The sequence below is a fragment of the Rhinolophus hipposideros genome (assembly GCF_964194185.1).
Source record: "Rhinolophus hipposideros genome assembly, chromosome: 10".
Classification (NCBI taxonomy): Eukaryota; Metazoa; Chordata; class Mammalia; order Chiroptera; family Rhinolophidae; genus Rhinolophus; species Rhinolophus hipposideros.
Window position 1 is genome coordinate 28,748,042 of NC_138056.1, and position 20,049 is coordinate 28,768,090.

General features: G+C 38.4%; 1 protein-coding gene across 1 annotated transcript in view; it reads left to right on the forward strand.

The window, feature by feature from the left end:
* SLC5A12 (solute carrier family 5 member 12) overlaps positions 1–20,049 on the forward strand; it is a 40,433-nt gene that overhangs the window by 18,938 nt on the left and 1,446 nt on the right. Inside the window, exons 9-14 of the mRNA XM_081063532.1 lie at positions 5,018–5,130; positions 7,712–7,779; positions 12,353–12,439; positions 14,029–14,195; positions 15,636–15,739; positions 18,539–18,666. Coding sequence (XP_080919658.1) covers positions 5,018–5,130; positions 7,712–7,779; positions 12,353–12,439; positions 14,029–14,195; positions 15,636–15,739; positions 18,539–18,666 — 667 coding nt within the window. The remainder of the gene's footprint in view (positions 1–5,017; positions 5,131–7,711; positions 7,780–12,352; positions 12,440–14,028; positions 14,196–15,635; positions 15,740–18,538; positions 18,667–20,049) is intronic.

Genomic DNA, 20,049 nt, shown 5'->3' on the forward strand with positions numbered 1-20,049 from the left:
GAGATCTAAAGGATGCAAAGAAGTCGGCTATGTGAAGAGCACAGGCAGGAACCCTTATGGGCAGGATGGAGAGCAAATTCCAAGGCCCCCAGGAGATATCCCTCTATGGGATATTTTAGGAACAAAGAGTAGAAGCACAAAGAAGTGGGAGGAGAGCAGATGGGGATGAGTTTGAAGAGATGGGCAGGCATCAGGTCATGAAGAGACTTCATGAAATTGTAAAGAGTTTGCATTTCAAATTAAATGGGAAGGCATTAGAAATTTGAAGCAAGGGAGTAAGTGGTGCCATACAAGTGAAGACAGTCTTCTGCCTAGGGAAAGGACTATGATAAAAGCCTAAGAGGTGAAAGTTAGTGAATTAGTTAGGAGACATTTGTCTTGATCTATGGTGAGAGATGACCATGACTTGGAGAAAGGGAGGGGCAACAGTTGAGAGCAATGAACTAACATATTAAGATAATGTCATTACTTTCCTTTAAGCCAGTCCCTCTGCCTTTATGAATCAGAGACGCAGATGGTGGGAAAAACCTTATTTCTCTTCCTGGAGCTCAGCTGAAAAGAATCAATTACAGGATTGGTCAAAGGCCAATTTTAACATAGGAAAGGGATCAGGGTCAACATTCTAACAGTACCAGAGGATAAAAATAAAAACGTTATATCTTATCCCTCAAATCCCTTTTCTCACCCACAAAATTAACCGCTCTTACTAATTTCTTGTTAATAAATCAGAAAATGTCTTTGCTTCTGTAAACATATAGAACTTTTAGCACAGAAAAAAATCATGGTGTATATACTGTTCATTTCTTTAAGGTAATATAATTCAGAAATCTTCCATACTTTATTTTTTGGATCTGCTATAATTTATTTATTTATTATTTATTTATTTATTTATTCAAATTAAATTTTATTGCGGCCACAATTGTTAGTAAAGTTACATAGATTTCAGGTGTATAAGGATCTGCTATAATTTAATTGACCAGTCCTTTAACGTAAGGCATAACTAACAATGTTTATGTCTTAGTCCATTCGCGCTGCTATAACAGAATATAGTACACTGGATGGCTTATAAACAATGGAAATATATTCTCACAGATTTCAAGGCGAAGAAGTCTAAGGTCCTGGCACTGGCAATTCAGTGTCTGATGAGGACCTACTTTCTGGTTCAAACATGGCTGTCTTCTTGCTGTATCCTCACGTGGTTGAAGGGATGACAGAGCTCTCTGGGGTCTCTTTTATAAAGTCACTGATCCCATTAGTGAGGGCTCCAGCCTCATTCTCTATTCCCATTCCAAAAGCCCCAACTCCAAATACCATTCATTGGAGTTTAGGCTTCAACATGTGAGCTTTGTTGGGACACAAACATTCAGTCCTTAGCACACTACATTGTATATCTCCGTGAAATTGCGCAAGGATGTATGTAGGCTACATTCCAAGAACTGGAATTACTGTGTCAAAATACATATTCATTTAAACTTTTCGTGGACATTGCTAAATTGACCTCCAAACATTTGTTCCATTTTATACACTGAAAAGAAAACACTATAGTGCCTCTTTCCCCACACTACCGTTGCTAATGAAACTGTTAAACTTCCAGACTCATAGTTAAAAAAATGGTGGCTAATTTAAATATGAATTCCCTTGATCATAAGTGGGATTGGCTATCTTTCCCTACTTTCCTTGACCATTTGTATTTCTTTGTTTTGTAAAATGACAATTTATTTTGTTAAGTTTTTCTTTTGAGTTTTCAAGAGAGTTTTGAGATATGTCTTATTTTTTTCTCATTTGCCCTTTATGTATTTGCTTTATTAATGGTATTTTTAAGTATATGGAGATTTTATTTCACATTGATCAATTATTTTACATTATGGTTCCTGGGTTAATATCTTTCTCAAAAAGTCTGCTCCATTCTAAGATCATAAATAATCATCTAGACATCATTCTGCTATATTTATTGTCATTAAATGTGAAAATTATTGAATCGTCTAAACTATACATGTGACATAAGTAATTTTTACCTTATTTTCCTTCTAAATTAGTTACCAGTCATCCCATTATTATTGTTATTAGTAGTAGTAGTAGTATTTAGTAAAAAAGCCATCTTTTCACCACTGCCTGGAAAAGCTATTTTTAGTACATCCTATATTCTTTTTTGTGTTTGGCACTTTGTATGGATTCTCTTTTATATTCCTTTTCATCTATTTGTCTACAGCTATGCCAATACTAATAATTTTAGCGACTGTGCTTTAAAATATGATTTAATATCTGTTAAGCTTGTTCTTATTCATTACTTTTATTTTATAGAATTTCCCTTGATATCTAGGTTTTTTTTTCCTAATTATTTTCAGTTAATTCTTTAGGATTTGATTATATTGAAACCACGATATCTGCAAATACATATATGTTGGGGGACTGGGAGCTCCTTTTATTTGCGTTTTTTTTCTTCTCTTCTAACAGTTACACTTCTACGTTCATTCTGATATATAATTGTGCTTTGAGAACAATGATAAATAATTGAGGGATAGCAGAAATCCTTGTTTTGCTATGTACTTTAAACGGAATGGTTCTTGGATCTTACCATTAAACATGATTTCAAGTTTTGATTTGAAAGGTGTTTACATTTTTAAATACTTAAAGTTTTTAAAATTGTAACAAAATGCATATACTTATTTTACTTTTAAGAAATATTTTTATCAGAGAGAGTATTGAATTCTGGTAAAATTTTGGCGTTTTTGAAATGGGTATTTTTAAAATTTTGAACTTTTTACATGTTGTTATGTTGACAAATTTCGAAAATAACAGCCTCTTTGAATTCATATAATGAATTTAACTCGTAAGTGGTGTAATTTTAATTTAATGTGCTGTTGAATTACTTTTACTAATATTCTTTTAGGGTTCTGCATCAATAACATAAAGTGATATTGGTCTGAGGTGTTGGTATTAGGATCTCAAGGAAACTAAGGACAGAAACAATGAGCACTAGAGGATCAAACACAAGTAGGAGTGACACTCCAGCTTTCATTTTGTCCTTCTCTACAGAGCTTTATTTATTTATTTTTCTCTCAGTCTAAGGCTGACTTTCTCCATGCTGGTGAAATATAGTTTTCAACAGATTAAATCTCCCATTAGAGAATGGTCCACTTATTTGATTTCAATTCCAAAAATTCCAAGAAAGGGACACCCTGGAGAGTATATAGTATACAGAGTTTACTTCTGCTACAATGTTAAGGAGGGTGTTGGATTATAGAAAGGGAAAGACAAGAGTGGGGTTAGAATAAAGTGATGGTGGTTGAAAAATAGGAAAAAAAGCAAAGATTTCGACCATCTGGTAGCAGTTTTAGAATTGAAAACACTGACATATGGAGAATACACCCAGCTACAAAAGCAACCCAGCAGAGGTTCTACAAATCTGATCCTTCTGGGCCAAATTCAGCTTTTTGTTCCCTCCTTCCCAATGGATTCAAGGGTTAACCTTAATGTTTGAAACTCTCACATGATGGATTTTGATACATATATGTTGGGGGAATAGGAGCTCTTTTTATTTGATCATGTGCTTTCCTTATTTGACTTCCATGGAGCTGCAGATCGAAGAGGAGTCTTACAGGGAATGAATACCAGGTCTTGATTCTCGGGAAAAGAACAATGATACCCCAAAGTACTAAGAGTTTCAATTCCCAGAAATAGGTCATGAGAAGTTTGTACTTGCTACATCTGTCATTTAGGGAAGGAATTTTTAAATTAGTGCATACAATGGACCTGGAACAATTCCAACTGAAGTAACAACCTACAGCTAAAATCAATGGTATTATTAACCTGCATTACAGAAAAAAGAAAAAAAAGTATGAATTTTCTTTCATGCCTTCGGCACAGTTATAATGTGTCTTCAAATGTGCGTTGGAAGATTACAAAGTCATTAACTAATGACTATCAATGGAAAATTTGCAAACAGGCTTTGTTCATCAGCTTGTTTCTTTTCTAGAACTTTTGTTTGTGGTTGAGATTCTTGTGTCGTGAATTTAAGATAGTTATCTATTCTACTAGCTGAAATATTCCTGGTCTATATAAGGAATTAAACAAGCTTTCATGGTAGTCCCCTGACTTTCAAGTCCTCTGTCACCTAAGTAAGTTTTAGGGCCATAAGACTGCACTCTGGAAAGTCAGGGAAAGAATGTCAGAGTTTTTATGAGTTTTGGTTTTTGCTTCCTTCCTAGTCTTATCTTTTGCCCCTTTCTCTCTTAGCAACTGCATTCTAGCTGTTTTGTTGGATTCCAGTTGTTGAATTCAATAAGCTGTCCATCTTGAGGCATTTAAATGTAATTTTCCCTTTGTTCTAGAACATCCTTTTTCCTGTTTGCATGGGTCCTTTCAATGCCTATCTAAACCATCACTTTCTAAGGGAAGAATCGCCTAACATCATATAGGTTTAGGTATCCACACGACATACTCTCATATCACTTTGTTATTTTCCTTCATAAAATTTTTTACAATGGTTATCAATTACATAATTCGTTGATAAATGTCCCTGTCCCCAAGTGAAATGGAAGATACTTGTCTTCGTTTCATCATTGTATGCCTAGTACCAAGAATGAATAAACAGATGCTTGAACAATGTTAACGAACGAATTAATTATTAATGAATGGCAAAGTGTACTGACACCAGGGTTAGCATAGCTACCACTTCCTGCTTCAAGACCAGCCTAACCCCCACACTCATACACCCACACATGCACACACACACACAATCTCTCTGCTACAGCCTGCTAACTCATTTAACATCTTGTGAAAGCCTAGCTTTTTCAGTGGAGTTTGTGGAAAAATTGAAAAAGCATTAAGCACAGAAGCAGCTTTGAAGAGTGAATAGATGGACCCTGTAGTTCTCCTGGAATCCCAAAATAAGGACATATGTCTGCATATGTTTTTCCTAGATCCCTGCCTTGTTGATTTGCCCTGGAAAACAGGGTAGGCTGGTAGCTTAGCTTTATTTAGCTTGGACTATGTTCTCACTTTTTTCTCCCTGTAGCACCGTGGCTGCCAGCATCAATGCCTTAGCAACAGTGACCTTTGAGGATTTTGTCAAGAGCTGCTTTCCCCATCTCTCCGACAAGAAGAGCACCTGGATCAGTAAAGGCTTATGTAGGTACAGCCTGTGGATTTTCTATTCCATATCATGAAATGTACATGTGGTACATGTCAAATTCCTGCACGAGCTATTCAGGATACACTTGTAGGCACAAACGCACAGTAAGATACATGAGGAATCTCACACATAGATTATTAGCACTTGCAAAGATACCAGGAGGGTGCCAGGAAAGAATGACCAGCTAGCTTACCTTCCACCAACCTTACTTTTGACACTTTTTTGTGCTCACCCTACATTCTAGATTCATCACATCAGCATCTCTTGATTATGCAATGTGTGGATCATATTAGTTCCTCTACATGGGAAAATGTTCTGATCCATAACACCAGTCACTCTGTCTAAGAAAGCTAAATTCTTTCTAAAGAATCCTTTATTACCAACCCACAGTAACCTCACCCCAGAGAACAATTGCTCCTTGTACTTATTTGTTTCACTGAGTTTATTGAGTATTTTTCCATTACATTGAGATTGCCAAACAGTTTTTAAATACTCTTTTTCTGGTTCCTAAGGTAAATTATTTCCAAAAAGTATACTCTTTATTTGAGTGTGTAGGTTAATATGCTTACTCCCTTGTTTGACAACATTTTACCATGCATTCCATTTTTCTTTTCTTCTTACTTGTGCTTAACCCAGGTGAGAGGGCACTGACCACGTTTTCTAATGGGGTAGTTGAATTGCCTGGATTCTATTTATTGTCTTGCATATGGAGTTAGAGCTAATAGTAGGTGGATGGGTATTACTCCCAGTAAAATTCCCAATTTCTAGCAGATATTCATGAACATGCTGGATTGAGGTAGAAGTTTCTCTTATCTCCATGGTTTATTGTCTGATCCTCTGAGCTGATGGAGTACTTGCTGCAACGGTGGAGCTTTGTTCCCTCCCATATTAACTGCTTTGTCTGTGGGTCCATGCACTTCAGGTTTCTATGGAACCCCCACCAATTTCCTTTACATTTCCTGCCTTGCAGACTGGTGGAAATATAAAGATTTGGAGGATGAGAGAGAGACTGACTCAATTCTCTAGTCAGCACAAAAAGTAGATTCTCTGATTGAGAGATGGGTGCCTGGAATCTCACTTGAACAGATCCCTGTTGGCGCAGCAATAGGGTAATCATTAGTAGAGATCATTTTGTTAATGATTAAGTAGTAATCATTTTGTTCATTTGTTCAGGGAGATGGTGTTCTCCTTAATCATAAAGCAATAAAGAATCGGGGCAAACACTGTTTTCTGCAATCTAATCTATCATCTTTAAAGATAAGGGGAACAATTTTAGAATTCTGAAATGTGTTTATTGACCAAACTTGATTTTTAGCGTTGTTGTGAGTTTTTTTCCGTCTTATTTTTTGCGTCTTATTAAGAAGTTAGAAAATACAGCATCAATAGTTGCTAATCTGATTTAACTTTAATAATGTGTTCCTGATAATAAATATCATGTACTAAACTTGAAATAAAATAATAATAATCATTAATAATCATAAGAATGGCAAACACATAGTACTTGCTATCTACCAAACACTGTTGGATAAATAGCTATATTTATTTATATGTAGTCCCTTTCTAGAGATTTTTGGGGCAGGAATCAAGTTCTGACTTCATAGCACTGGTATCTGGTAAAGTGCCTGGCTCAGTACTCAGTAAAGGTGAATTAAATGTCATATTGGGAACTGAGCTAGATGTTTAGCTGAGAGAGAATTTTAAAAACAATGAGCAAAACCATTTTCTTTCTCTCTGCTTCTATCACTTTGTTTCTGCCTATATGTCTCCAACTCTTTTCCTCCCTCTTTTCCTCTCTTATTTAGTTAATGGATTATAATGGGTATTTAATGTACCTGTAAAGTGATTTTTAAATAAAGCTGTACTCAAACAATTTTTTTTTTAATAAAGGTGGTTTAAAAGAAGTCATCCTCTTTAAAAGATGACTAAGACATATGTGCTGATTCATTCAGCAAGATCTTATGATACTAGATGGAACCAAGCAAGATGCTTCAGAACAGGGTACCGGGATGGCCCTTGGGATTCTCCAACATAGATATGTAAGCAAATAACTCATTATGCAGTGTGCTAAGGGCTATAAAGACATTATAAATGAAGCACTGAGGGAAAAGACCAGAAAAACTTCCCAGATTTGCAAAGCATGTGAAGTAAAATGTATAGCTACTTAACAATTTTCAAGGTGAAAAACTATCTGACTCCCAGAGAGCTTAGTAACTTCTTCAGCTGAATGTCGCTGAGGGAGTCCAACTGAAATTAGTTCCCATGAATTTAGTCTGGATTAATCTAGACCAGTGCCCTTTCCACAGTTTCATTGCTTCCACATGACAGCTTTCTTCTTGAATCCTGGAGAGAAAACTACACATCGCTAGATTCCAGCTCATTCCTCCCGGGGGAGGAGAGCACGTCCTCGGGAGAAAAATCTCCTAAATGCCCCTCTTGGAAGTGGTGTTGCCTGAGTGGGGAGGACAGTTCTCCCTGACATCCCTTCCAATAAGTCTTGCCTCAGAGGCAGTTCTGGGCAGGAGCTAAAGGAACCCCTCAAAGCCAGCTGGGGTGATGGTAATGTTTTCTTCCTTCCAGGTGTCTTGTTTGGCATGATGTGTACCTCAATGGCTGTGGCTGCCTCCCTCATGGGGAGCGTTGTGCAGGTAATCAAAGAGGGAGAAGACACATTTGATTTCGTAGCATCTTGTTACCCATTTTCTTTGCTAATGTGGTTCCTCCAACCCACTCTCTGATACGAGGTCCAAATTAAACATACATGTCCAAAATTCAATCAAAATTATTTTCAGAAGGGGAAACTATTAACAACTAATCATGGCACTCCGTGACAAGGTACACTGTAATAAAATTAGAAACGGGGTTAACATTCAGATCTGAGAATTTATGATCCTGAAATAAAAGCAGGAGTGATAATCGTAATAGTAAAAACAATAGTAACATTTGACGTTTATGGACTGCTTATTATGTTCTAGGTGCAGTCCCAAACGTATTACCTCATTTCATCTTCATTACTTCTCTAAGAGGTCGTATGATGAATGGACTAATTTTACAGATGAAGAAACTGAAATGTAGAGAGGCAAAGTAATGGTCTCAAAGTCACATTATTACAGAGTGAAAGAGCTGGGATGTTGTGACTCAACATATTATCTACTATTTTCCAGGCTGACCTGCCTCCCGTTGGTTCAACTCTCAGTTCCATAAAATGTCAGCACTAGAAGGAGCCTCAAGCATAATGTTTTAACATCTTCATTTTGTAGATGATTACAGAAAAGAGTGAAATCCCCTGTCCAGGTTCTCATAGTTTGTTCGTGGCTGAACCAGATTTATGACAAAGTTTCCTGAGCCACCTCCCATCCCTTCACAAACCATCCAAATTGGAAAGCCACATCAGATAAGCAAATCTTCAGATTCCACTTTGATCCTTTCAATCTCCCTGGTATCCTTTGAAGATCCTTTACTTTTTTTCAGTGTGGCATAGGTTTTCAACATGTGTTGCTTAAACAAAGAAATGAATAAGCGTGAGTGAATACTAATCACTGACTTTTGCAGAATGCATTCCAGTTCACAGAGCAGTGTACCTTACTTCTAATGACTATTTATACAGGCTCCATTATTTCCCTTTTAAGGTTCAGGGAACTACTCTGAGCAAGTTCAGTGACACAGTAATTCACTTGTCTACGTATATAAAAGTAGTTGTGAGACTAGAAACCTGGTGTCCTCTTTAATGAGCCATGAAATTGCTGTTTTATCACAGATGCTTGATGCACTCTTTACAATTTTTGAGACACTTTGATACTTGCCTACCCACACAGCAAAATTGGCAAGTTGGTGAGGTTTCTCTTTTTTGACCTCAACAGTATGTTTTAAGGTTTATTTTCCCCCATCCATAGAGACTACATTTCCAAGTTGCCTCTGATGCCTTGTCCCACCGTACTTTCTCCCCTTTATTCAAATATTGCTTACTAAAGAAGGGTCATCATGTCCAATGTAGTAGAATTTGAATCACTAAATTGTTTCCACCAGTTTAAGCTTATTTGCTATTGAGGTATGAATGGCTCCAGAATGACAAGGAAGGACTCCTCCAAGCTTTATAAACATAAAGCTTATAATGAAGATGGAGTTGTGAGGGATGGTCTGTCTTTTCTTGCTCTTACCCAGGCAGGTATGCTGGGCCCACTTTCTTGATTGTTTAAAATGTGTGCCCCACAGTTCACATACCTTAGGAGGTGCTCGTAGTCAAGAAATGAAAACTCTGATCTTTTGTTTCCTAGGAGAGAGATTTGCCTGTAAGATGGCCTCTCCCATTTCTCTGCACACATCTGACTAGACAGATGCAGAAAGGCAACTATAATTCCCCTATTTAATTTTCTAGACAGATTTGCTGCATTTAATGAATTTAATGGAACAGCATTCATATCCAGCTTTTAAATGGAAAGAGTGAACCCAAGTCCCATAGGTGTGCAGGACAGGTTTAATTTCATGTTTACAAAACCACCCCATATTCATGATGTGTGTTTGCGGGTGGTGCTGGGGGAAGATAACTTGATGCTCCTTAAACAACGGCCTTTTCAATGTTTTAGTTTAGGATTTTACAGTGTGTTCTAGAGACCTTCATCCTGTGACGTACTCGGAGAGAGAAAAGTCAAAGACTGTTTGGGACATGCTGCACATTGCATTTCCCTCTCAGAAATCCACAGCACGCATAGCAAATCAGAGGTTCTGGGAAGACCTACAGTAGAGAAACCTGTTTCATTTTAAATATGTGACCACAGAACTATATGTGGAGGGAGGGAGGAGCGAAAGAGAAGGGGCAGAAAACAGCAGCAAAGTTCCCCTATTAACTAGTGATTTGCAGAGCTCACTTTGGGAAAGGTCTTTCTACCCATTATACTTCTGTCCTAATGCCTATCAGCTGCTTCTGCTAAGGGCTGTGATTACTTTCAGGCACATTCTTATCTCTATTTAAGAAAGTAATTTTGAGATCTCGAAACAGTCCAACAATCACATGACATGCCTCAGGAATCAGGGAGCTCACTAACAGGGTACGGAATAACAGTAATATAAGACAATAGTAATTGTAGATACCTTACCATGTGCTCCAGGTTGCACAGGCACTATTCTGAGCTTTCTCTTGGATTCTACATTGAATACTCACCAAGAAACAAAACAAATAAACAAAGCAAAAACAGGAAGCTGGTATTAGGATCTCCACTTGACATATGAGAAAGCTAAGGCACAGGAATGCAACCCCAACCCCCAAACACTCAGTTTAGCCATTGCCCCCTACTTGCAAGAATGGCTTAGATGAGCTTTAAATCTTCCTCCAATAAAAGAGCTAATGGCAATAACAAAAAGAAAGATAAAAATTAAGATTAGTTTTGTACTCTACAGAAATATAAAAACTCTTAAATCTAGAAACCCTTGGATTTTTTTTTTTCTTTCTGTTATGTAAGACCTGTTTTTCCTGAAGCATGTTGGCTAATGACTTTGCAAGAGACTTTTAATTCCCCTCCATGTGTACAGGGGGAGATAAGCACCTTTCCTAACTGATTGACTCTCCTATATGATAGCTAGTAAATTAGCTTTCAAATTCAGCAATCAAGCAACTATGAATTAATGCTAGCAATCAGCAAAAAAAATGTCAAGAATATAAAATTCAGTACGTACTTTGGGGAAAATCATCAACTCTAATCTTATCTGTCTCCATGTTGTCAAAGATTTGTCTGTGGCATTGACTTCTCTAAAGATTAACCTGGAAAAAACAATCATAAAAATGCCTTGCAGCTCATCTTTCTGGACAAAAGAACTTACCTTATAGGTGGAGAGGATTTGAAGATTCCTTGGTATTATCTTTTTCATTTTTTTATAGGGGAAAGAAGGCTCTCTGAAGTAGAATGACTCTGCATTAATAACAGAAGTTTCACCAGGTCATAATTATGTGTGGAAGGGTCAAAATTTGAATTCAAATATTCTACTAGTGATGGACTCTTGCAGGGACCTTTTTCCCTTAGACAAAAAAAAAAAAAAAAAAAAAAAAAAAGAGGCCCTTATTGTTGTGATCTCTGCTCTTGACTTTTTTCTTTTTAAACACTGCTTTTTGGAGAGAAAATGTGGCTTTTAAAGCCAGACAAAATGGCTTAAAACTCTTAAATCTCACCTCTGCTACTTTCTAGGTGGAATTATACTTTTAATGTGTTTTCTTTCAGTCCAATTGTCTCATCTATAAAATTCAGTTAGTGTTACCCACTGAACAGGGTAATTGTAGAGATCAAATGAGGTCATTTATTTAGAGAGCCTGGGTAATTTATCTTTGCTGTCTGGCCTATAGGTGGTGACACACACACACACACACACACACACACACACACCTTTAGAGCATCCAAATTTCAGCCCCTTGATCTAAGAGCCACACAGTTGCACCAATGGAATTAGATAGGGCTGTGTTGCAGAGTAGCTGTGTGTATGCACATGCTTATTTGCCCATACATCAGTGTACCTGTGTATGTTCAAACTCTTAGAAGGCCATGGAATGAGACTATAGGTTGTTAGCAAATTAGTTTAATGAAAGCCCCTTGCCAGTTCACTGGGCTCAATAGCTTATAGGCTCAGAGATATGGGAATGCATTTGTAAAATTCCCTTAATTTCCAAAGGAGCTACAGCCACAAATGTGGGATTAGGGATACAAGTGTCCAGGGGCCTCCCCAATAACCCTCAACTTAACTCTTCAATTTCCTTGAGGTGCTCTTGGTAGGAAGGAGGAGGTGGGGAAACAGACAATTATTATCATCAAAATAATAGAATTTTTCAAACTAAGTTAGAACAGTTGATCAGCTATGTAAGATGTGAAATATATCGATTATATTAAATATATTTATATTTAATATCGATATATTAATTTGGTACATTATAAAAATATCTTTTGATAAGACAGAAAATACAAACAAATCAATGAGTTCCAGTTTGAGGCGAAGCTACTTCTAGCAAATTTAAATTACCTGTGCGTGTGTACACAAACACACACACACACACGTTTCTATGTGTTTTTATTTTTTTACACGATGTTTATCACTGAGCCCAGAACTGAGATATGATTTCCAGAAAGCACATGATTGATGAGTACACAGTCAGGACTAGGACTGAATTTTATGCTAGCTTCAATAAAGAGGTTCTCCCAGGTGGCCCGAGGATTCATGATTCTGATCTGCTTTTCTCTGCAGGCTGCCCTCAGCATCCATGGCATGTGTGGGGGACCTATGCTGGGCTTGTTTTCTTTGGGAATTGTGTTTCCTTTTGTGAACTGGAAGGTAAGGATCCCACACCTCACTTCTCTCTCAACAATCACTCCTCCTTGGAAAGGTCATTTGTTTTCGCCAGGGGAAAAAATAAACAGCGGTGTCTTTCCATAGTAGAACCAAACAAAACCCGAGCGCTCCTATCTCTCCCTTCAGTGCAGCCATTATATAATACAAGCAGAAAGTAAGAGGTGGTCATGAAATACCAAATGTCATGGCATCAGAGCTGATTCTTTAGGGTTCAAATTGTCTCCTCTAAAGTAAGGGCCCACAGAATAAAATTTAAAATAGTTATTCTAGGCAGAATATAGGAAATATTATAAATCTGGGTCACCACTCCCCTTGTCACTGGCCATGGCTGATCCTACTAATCACTCCTGGCTTTCTCTCCACAGAATGTGGATGCAGCCACAGGATCCTTCTCAGCATGGCTCTCTAGGCAGCTACTCAAAATCAGCCAGGGTTGAGCCTCTTCTTAAAGTTTACTTGTAGGCCAGGGGTGAGCGATCTGCACCCTTCTAACCACATCTTCCTGTTTGGGGGATAGCCTGCAAGCTATAAATGATTTGACAACTTTAAGTTGTTGGAAAAAATCAAAAGAAGAACCTTATATTCATGACACACAAATATTATATAAAATTCACGTTTCAGTGCCCATAAAGTTTTATTGGAACACCCACTCTCCTTTGTTTACATATTGTCTATGGTTGTTTTGGTGCTACAGTGGCAGAATCCAGTAGTTGTAACAGCCCCTGTACGGCCCACAAAGCCTAAAATGTTTATTAGCTGGCCGTTTATAATAGTAATTTGCAGACCTCTGGTCTAGACCAAGGTACCAGTATTTAAATCAGATACATTGCTTTAGTTTCCCCAAATAATAATGCGCAGAACATTCTGGTGCTGTTGTTGAACAGTTTTATTCTGAATAAATAGAAAAATCAACACATTTTCTCTCACAGAGAAGGCTCAGCTATCCAGCAGAGACCAGGAGCATTCAGATTTTATACTCCAGTGGTGCTGGTCCCTGCTAGAATGTTCTGCTCCTCTATGGAGAAGTGATTTATTGACCTCAATGTTTATCAAGAAACTTAATCCTTAAATGACAGGACTAGTAAATATACTTGCTAGTATTTAGACTCAACTCTCCAAACTTGGGAGTCAGGGGCTCTGTCAGAATCCCTTAGAAATGGATATGGGAGTAGAATTTCCATCTTACATCTTATGTTAACTATCAGTGAAAAATAACCACACTGTCTCCATTATCTGAGGTTTTCCCAAACTTCTGAAATTCTGCTAGTGGGAATTGAGGTTTTAATAGCTTTTTAAGTGATAAGAGGAAGAAACCAAAAGGAAAAAAAAATTCCTGGTAGAAATCTAAATATAATGATCTCTATAAAATTTAAGGAGAAGTTATTTCTAAATAAAGCGGCATTGTGGGAGTTGGAAGGACGGCAGTTTGAGTGGGGCTGTTTCCAGAACATGTGGCTAAGATATGGGGCAGAAAGCCAGACTCTCTGAGGCACAGTACTCCTCACTTCATTATTCTTTTAGCAGCTTTGTCAAATCTTTCATTAACTTTTTTCTTTTCCCCCTTCATAAAGGGTGCACTAGGAGGCCTTCTGACTGGCATCATCTTGGCATTTTGGGTGGCCATTGGGGGTTTCATTTATCCTGCACCAGACTCCAAGACATGGCCCCTGCCTTTACTGACAGACCAGTGTGTCCCATCCAATGTGACGGAGTCGGTGTCTCCAGTGTTATCCAGCAGGTATGCTGACCCTAAAGATGGCAGTAAGTCCTGGAGAGTGGGTCACCAGGTTAGAGGAAGATGCATTCTTCAGCAATAAGACAGACCTTGCTTTCTTGTGAGAATCCCTTTGGGCAGCACCCAGCATGGCCAAGTGTGCTGGTTATCTCCAGCACTCTGCAGATAACCATTCCTCTGTGTTCTAGTGTAGAAAAGTAAATGGAGCACAAAGATTAGTTGGAGGTCTGCGTGCAATACAGACCAAAATGTGAGAAAAGTTTGAAAATAGGTGGGTGGATATGAAGATCATAGTGTCCTAAACAAAATAAAGGCTCTGAGTCGAAAAGGTTTGTGAGCATTGTGAAGAATGACTCTGGAGGTATTGAGTAAGGAGCGCTGAACTTACTGAGTAAGGAGCCCTGAACTAACTCGACCTATACAGGATTTATACAGGGATTTCCTTTCTGTTCCTGGCTGGGCTACGTGATTCATGATACCAAAGTACAGGAGATAACATGGTGTAGAGGCAAGACCATAAACTCTGGAATTGAATTACCTAGGTTTGGATTTTGGTTTTCCTATTTATCCATGCTGTATCTTTGTACAAGTTAGTAAGTTGTCACTTCCTAAATTCTCATAGTCTTTGGCTGAAAAATGAAGATGATAATTACTTTACTGGGATTTTGAGAGGATTAAATGACTTTAATAAATCTGCATTCTCGTATCTAATTGTGCTCCTGAGTAAGTAGTCCTGAGTTTGAGATCTCTTCTGTACAATATATGACATTATCTTGCTTCCATTTGTCTCTGAGTTTCATTTAGTTTAGAGTTATTCCTCACCACAAGTCTAATGGACAAATAATATCAAGCTATTTATAGTTCCCAGGACTACCATGTTGTTTCTTCCTTCTTGAGTGTGCATAAAGTATCCTCTTTTCTTGGAATGCTAAATTCTGGCTGTGACTACCTTCTTTGCTTGATTAACTACTAACCTTTTTTGTAAACAAGCTATCATCTCACACATCAGCCTGGTACTTGCAGAATCCTTTGGTTCTATTACACCAAGTTATTACCTCTCCATTTTATGATTGTTAGCTCCTATATGTAGACTTTGTGGCATATTTTTCTTTCAATCTCCAATGTCTGTCACAATTTCTGGCACTAAATCTGGGCTTAAAAAATGTCTGAAGAATAAATATTACAAAAGAAATGGAAGACACATCCTCATTGCAATTTAATTCAGTAGCAGTATTTGTAATTCAGAAATGGAGTTGAAGAGTGGAATACAAAGCACAACTAATCTATCTTTGATTCCTCCAAAAATAAATGGTAAAAAGTTAAGTTTTGGGGTTTTGAGAGAGGCCATGCCCTAAAATGAACCTTCAGCAGTTCTCTAAGTTACTGTGAATCACAGTTTCAGAACCCACAGAACTGGTGACATGTGCTGTTTGTCCTCCACAGACCTGCAATCGCTGACACCTGGTATTCGATCTCCTACCTTTACTACAGCGCAGTGGGCTGTCTAGGATGCATTGCTGCTGGAGTAATCATCAGCTTCCTAACAGGTTGGGTGCATGGATTACTCTCCTGGGGGCCAAGGAAGTCATAGGTTAGACTCATGCACTGGTGGGGTAGGTGGCTGTCTCACTGGGGTGTATTGGGGTTCACTACAACAAGCCCTTCTTCCCAGAGAGATATATTGACTCTCTTCAAATTGACATGCAAAAGCATCCCCCAAATAGTATGAAAAAAAGGTTTTGACACATGGCCCTCAGAGGCCTGACAGGAAAAATCTTTTGTAATATAACAATCAGTAAGGCAGGTGAAATATTAGGAGTGATTCTTTTCTTCTTCATCTCAGTAAGAGACTGGAGTTTTTCCCATGACCACGTCACTCTGTCATGGGTTAGTCTTTACCAATCTGTTATCTAAGCAGAGGAGTCTTAGTGACGCTTTGGCTTATGTAGGCCTTTGGAGGCCACTCCTCTAGGGTCATGAGCTCTTCACAGGGAGCAGCTTCACTGTCAGCTATTTTTGTCAGCAGTATTTACTACCTGTACTTTGAGTCACAGGCCTTCTGTGGTTCAATGTCCTTTTTATGCCAAAGCCCATGAGGGATTGGTGAGGGAGGACAGGGTGAAATAGGCCCACTGTAATTTTGCTACTCTGCTTCCTTGGAGTATATATTTTGGCTGAGTAAATTATTAAGATACTCTATTTTTCCACTACTTATAGATACCGTTAGGCCATGGGACGTCAAGATTCCTATTTAAAACATAACTCTGGTGACTGTGTACTAGAAATGCGATGTGTGAGCTCCAGTGAGTTATTACTCTGGGCAAGATATCACCAGCTATTCACTTAAATTTAAGCCAATCTTGGGTGTGATAGGAATGAATAGATTCTAAGGTTTGTAACCTCACCTGCTCATGTAGTAACAACTCCCCAATATTTTTATGTAAATGGACTCAGATGAAAGGTTGTTTATATACTCTGTTTAGATTTTGCCTCAGTCCCCTGACAACTGTGGAGGCTTCCTTAATGTTTGTGGGATGCGCCTAGACTTACTCTCAGTCGAGTGGTCAGGCCCTTTAGAAGGCAGCTAAAGTTTTAGCTGTGCGGTTCCAAAGCAGGAAATGTGTGCACAGGGAACCCTGTGGTTTGCCAGTCTAGTTACCTATTTTCCAGAAGTGCATTGAAATTAACAGATTCTTGTGTTGATATAGCAGCACTCATGTTACATTTAGATGGAAAATTCTTTGCCATCTTGATCAAGAACAACTGTGCTGGCATCAAGCCTTGTGTTTTCTTTTTCCACAAATGCCCAAATCTTAGTGAAATGTCCTTACGACCAAAATGGAACACTTTATCAGAATGTAATTACGCCATCCCATCACAGTTTTTGGAAGAGTATTCATCCTCAGCACCAGATGTTCTTGCCTCCTGGTGTCTACCTTCCAAATGAGGCCCTAGTTCTATCTTGATACCTTCAGGTCTGCCAACTAAGAGAACTTCACACACTTTCTCTAATATTCAATGAATCTTTTTAAAAAATGTCTTAAAATGTTGAATGCTTGTAGGACAGGGGCAGTGTGGAAGACCAGAGGCCTTTTGTGGGCCTGCTCATCTGGGTCATGTTTTACCTTGGTCTTTCTGTTTGTCATGCTTGGTCTTATTAGGTGATAATGTCAATTCTGCTTCTTCCAGAAAATCTAGCCCTTCAAACATATGCTGTTCATGTTACTCATACATGTTGACAAACAGGATTGTGTCTATGTGGAGCGGTATCTTCAGACAGTTTATATCATTGATCATTCTCTGTATCAGCTGCTAAAGGGTGATCTTGGCTCACGATACACTTTAAAGTCTTAGGTATTACTGGTAAAATGCTATTGGGCAGCTAAAAGTTGTTTTCTTTTATCACTTTAATCATGCAAAATAAAAATAGCATTTTCTAAATCAAGAACATATATCTTTGTTGGTTTCTCAAGTGGCCAGAATATCCCACTATGAGAATACATTCTGTACATTTATGCTATTCTGTTTTGCAGTGGGCAAGTTTGTACTCATGTGAATCTTGCCAATTTTTATTCCTCATTTATCATATGGCTGCAGGTCTCAGCTATAAAACCTTTAGTTTTCAATTCATTATGTTTATCTCTTAGGCTGGGGGGTCATGAAACTGAGGGCCAATCTGGCTCACTACCTGTTTTTATAAACAGAGTTGTACGCACAGAGTTCAGGAAATGTTCCCAGTTAAGGGCTGGACAGTACATATTTTAGGCTTTGCTGGCCGGAGACTCTTGTAGCATAGCCGGATTTGACGGAATGGGACATTGAACAGGTACATTTTAGTGACAGGACAGGAAGTGTCAAGAAAGTAGAGTAACTGGAGGCGACATGAGAGCTTTGCTTGTTCACGATGCTGAGGTAGAAGGAAGAAGAAACAGTAAAAATAATCTGTTTAATTTTACAAGTATTAACTCTGATGCCCTCTAATATATCTGATTTGATTGAAAATTGAGAGCTTTCCTAAAGGAAGAAATTGTGTAATTTCTGTGACCCCCCTCTGTTGTCCTACACAGGGTACTAGTTGAACTTTGCATAATGATTATTTAAAAGGAAATATGTTGTCTTTATCTATTTAACTTGATAGCTGTAAGCTTGTCTGACCTGATAGTTTGTGGATGTTTAAAAACTCCCACCCCTTTGAGCGATTACCAGTTTTAGCCTATTAACAAGTCAGCCCTGTTTTTACCCTTATACTAAGAAGTAACCTACTTCTCAAGTTGACAATGCTTAAATCCTTAAAGGGAGTTCTGGGAGTGCGCAACCACCTAATCCATCTGTTCTTTCATTAATAGGTCACCAAAGGGGCAAAGATATTCAACCAGTGCTAATTAGACCGGTTTGCAATTTATTTTGCTTTTGGTCTAAGAAATACAAAACACTGTGCTGGTGTGGCGTTCAACATGACCGTGAGACAGAGCAGGTGAGCTGATGTTTGAGGTTCTGAAAAATATGCATTGGCTCAAAGGGATTCCCTTTTTGCTCATTTAAACCACTTGGAAGGGTGGGCATAGGGAGGGAAGGCAGTGACTATTAGAACTTTAGAGAATCTGGATTTCAACTTCAGTTACCTCAGCTAATTAGCTTTTAAGCATGTAATTATTTTGAGAGGTAAATGTGCCTTTGGCCTGAATTGTTGGCATTGCAAGTGATCAGTTTCCAAAATTCCTTTGAACCACCTGTGAAGGAGAATTCTAAGAAAAACATGAAAATTAATTACAGGGAAGGAATAAAACAAGGGTCCAGTCTAGTATAATGGTGAAAAGCATGGGCTTTAGAATCAGCCCTGGGTTTAATCCTAGTTCCATGTCTTACTTTCCTTGGGTAAGTTACTTAACCTCTCTGAACTTCAGCTTTTATCTGAAACCTGGGGGTATCATGCAGCACAACCTGGATACAAACATCTCTAGTTCCGTGGAGCATGAATATAAAATAAAACTTATTGAAGGAACTTCTTAGGTAGACAAGCAGCAGGCTGCACATACCCCCTCCTTCCACCCCCTGCTCGCCTTATCCCACTAAGAATTGTGTTTAGGCCAGGAAGGGCTGGGGACACTTTCCCAGTGCTATTAAGGTCACATCTGCCAGAGACAACCAGGAAAAACCTGTAGTCAGACCAAATTGGATTACTGACTTGATGCAGCAATAGGTGGAGGTACTACAGCGAACCAGGAAATGCCAGCCTCTACAAGAGGGAAGATGGACATGTATTTTAGGTTTGGGTTCCTGCTGAAGGATTCTGAGAGGGGTCTCAGGGAAGTGGGAATGAATGTAAAGCTGTCTGGGGGCAGTGTTGGCAAAAACCAAAAACAAACCAAAAACATCAAAAAACAAAACACTAATCACTCAAGAGTTATTATAGTACTTGACAACTGTCGGACGTTGGGAAGAGCAGTGTTTCCCATTACGTTTGGTCTTGTGGGTGTCTGTCCTCTCACCCTGATTACGGGCAGGCATATGTTTTTATTCCTTTTTTAATTAGGGCTTATTACCATTTTTAAAGTCCCAGACATTTCATTCTTTTAGTACTCTAGAAGAGGAACTCCTCACCCTTATTACATCACCTAAGTTGTCAGTTGCTCTCCTTCCCCCAAACACCTTAGTAACATGTACATCCAGTAAATCTGAGTTTAATAGTTACTGGACAGCAGCTCAGAATGCTAAGGAAATGTATTTTGCTGAGAAGGCAGCTGTTTGAGCAGTATGTTGTTTGGATACATGGATTTTAAGGATGTGCTAGAATGAAAGGATCACATTATTTACTGGTTTACAGACTTATGTTCCGAGGAAGAATTTCCTGGAATAA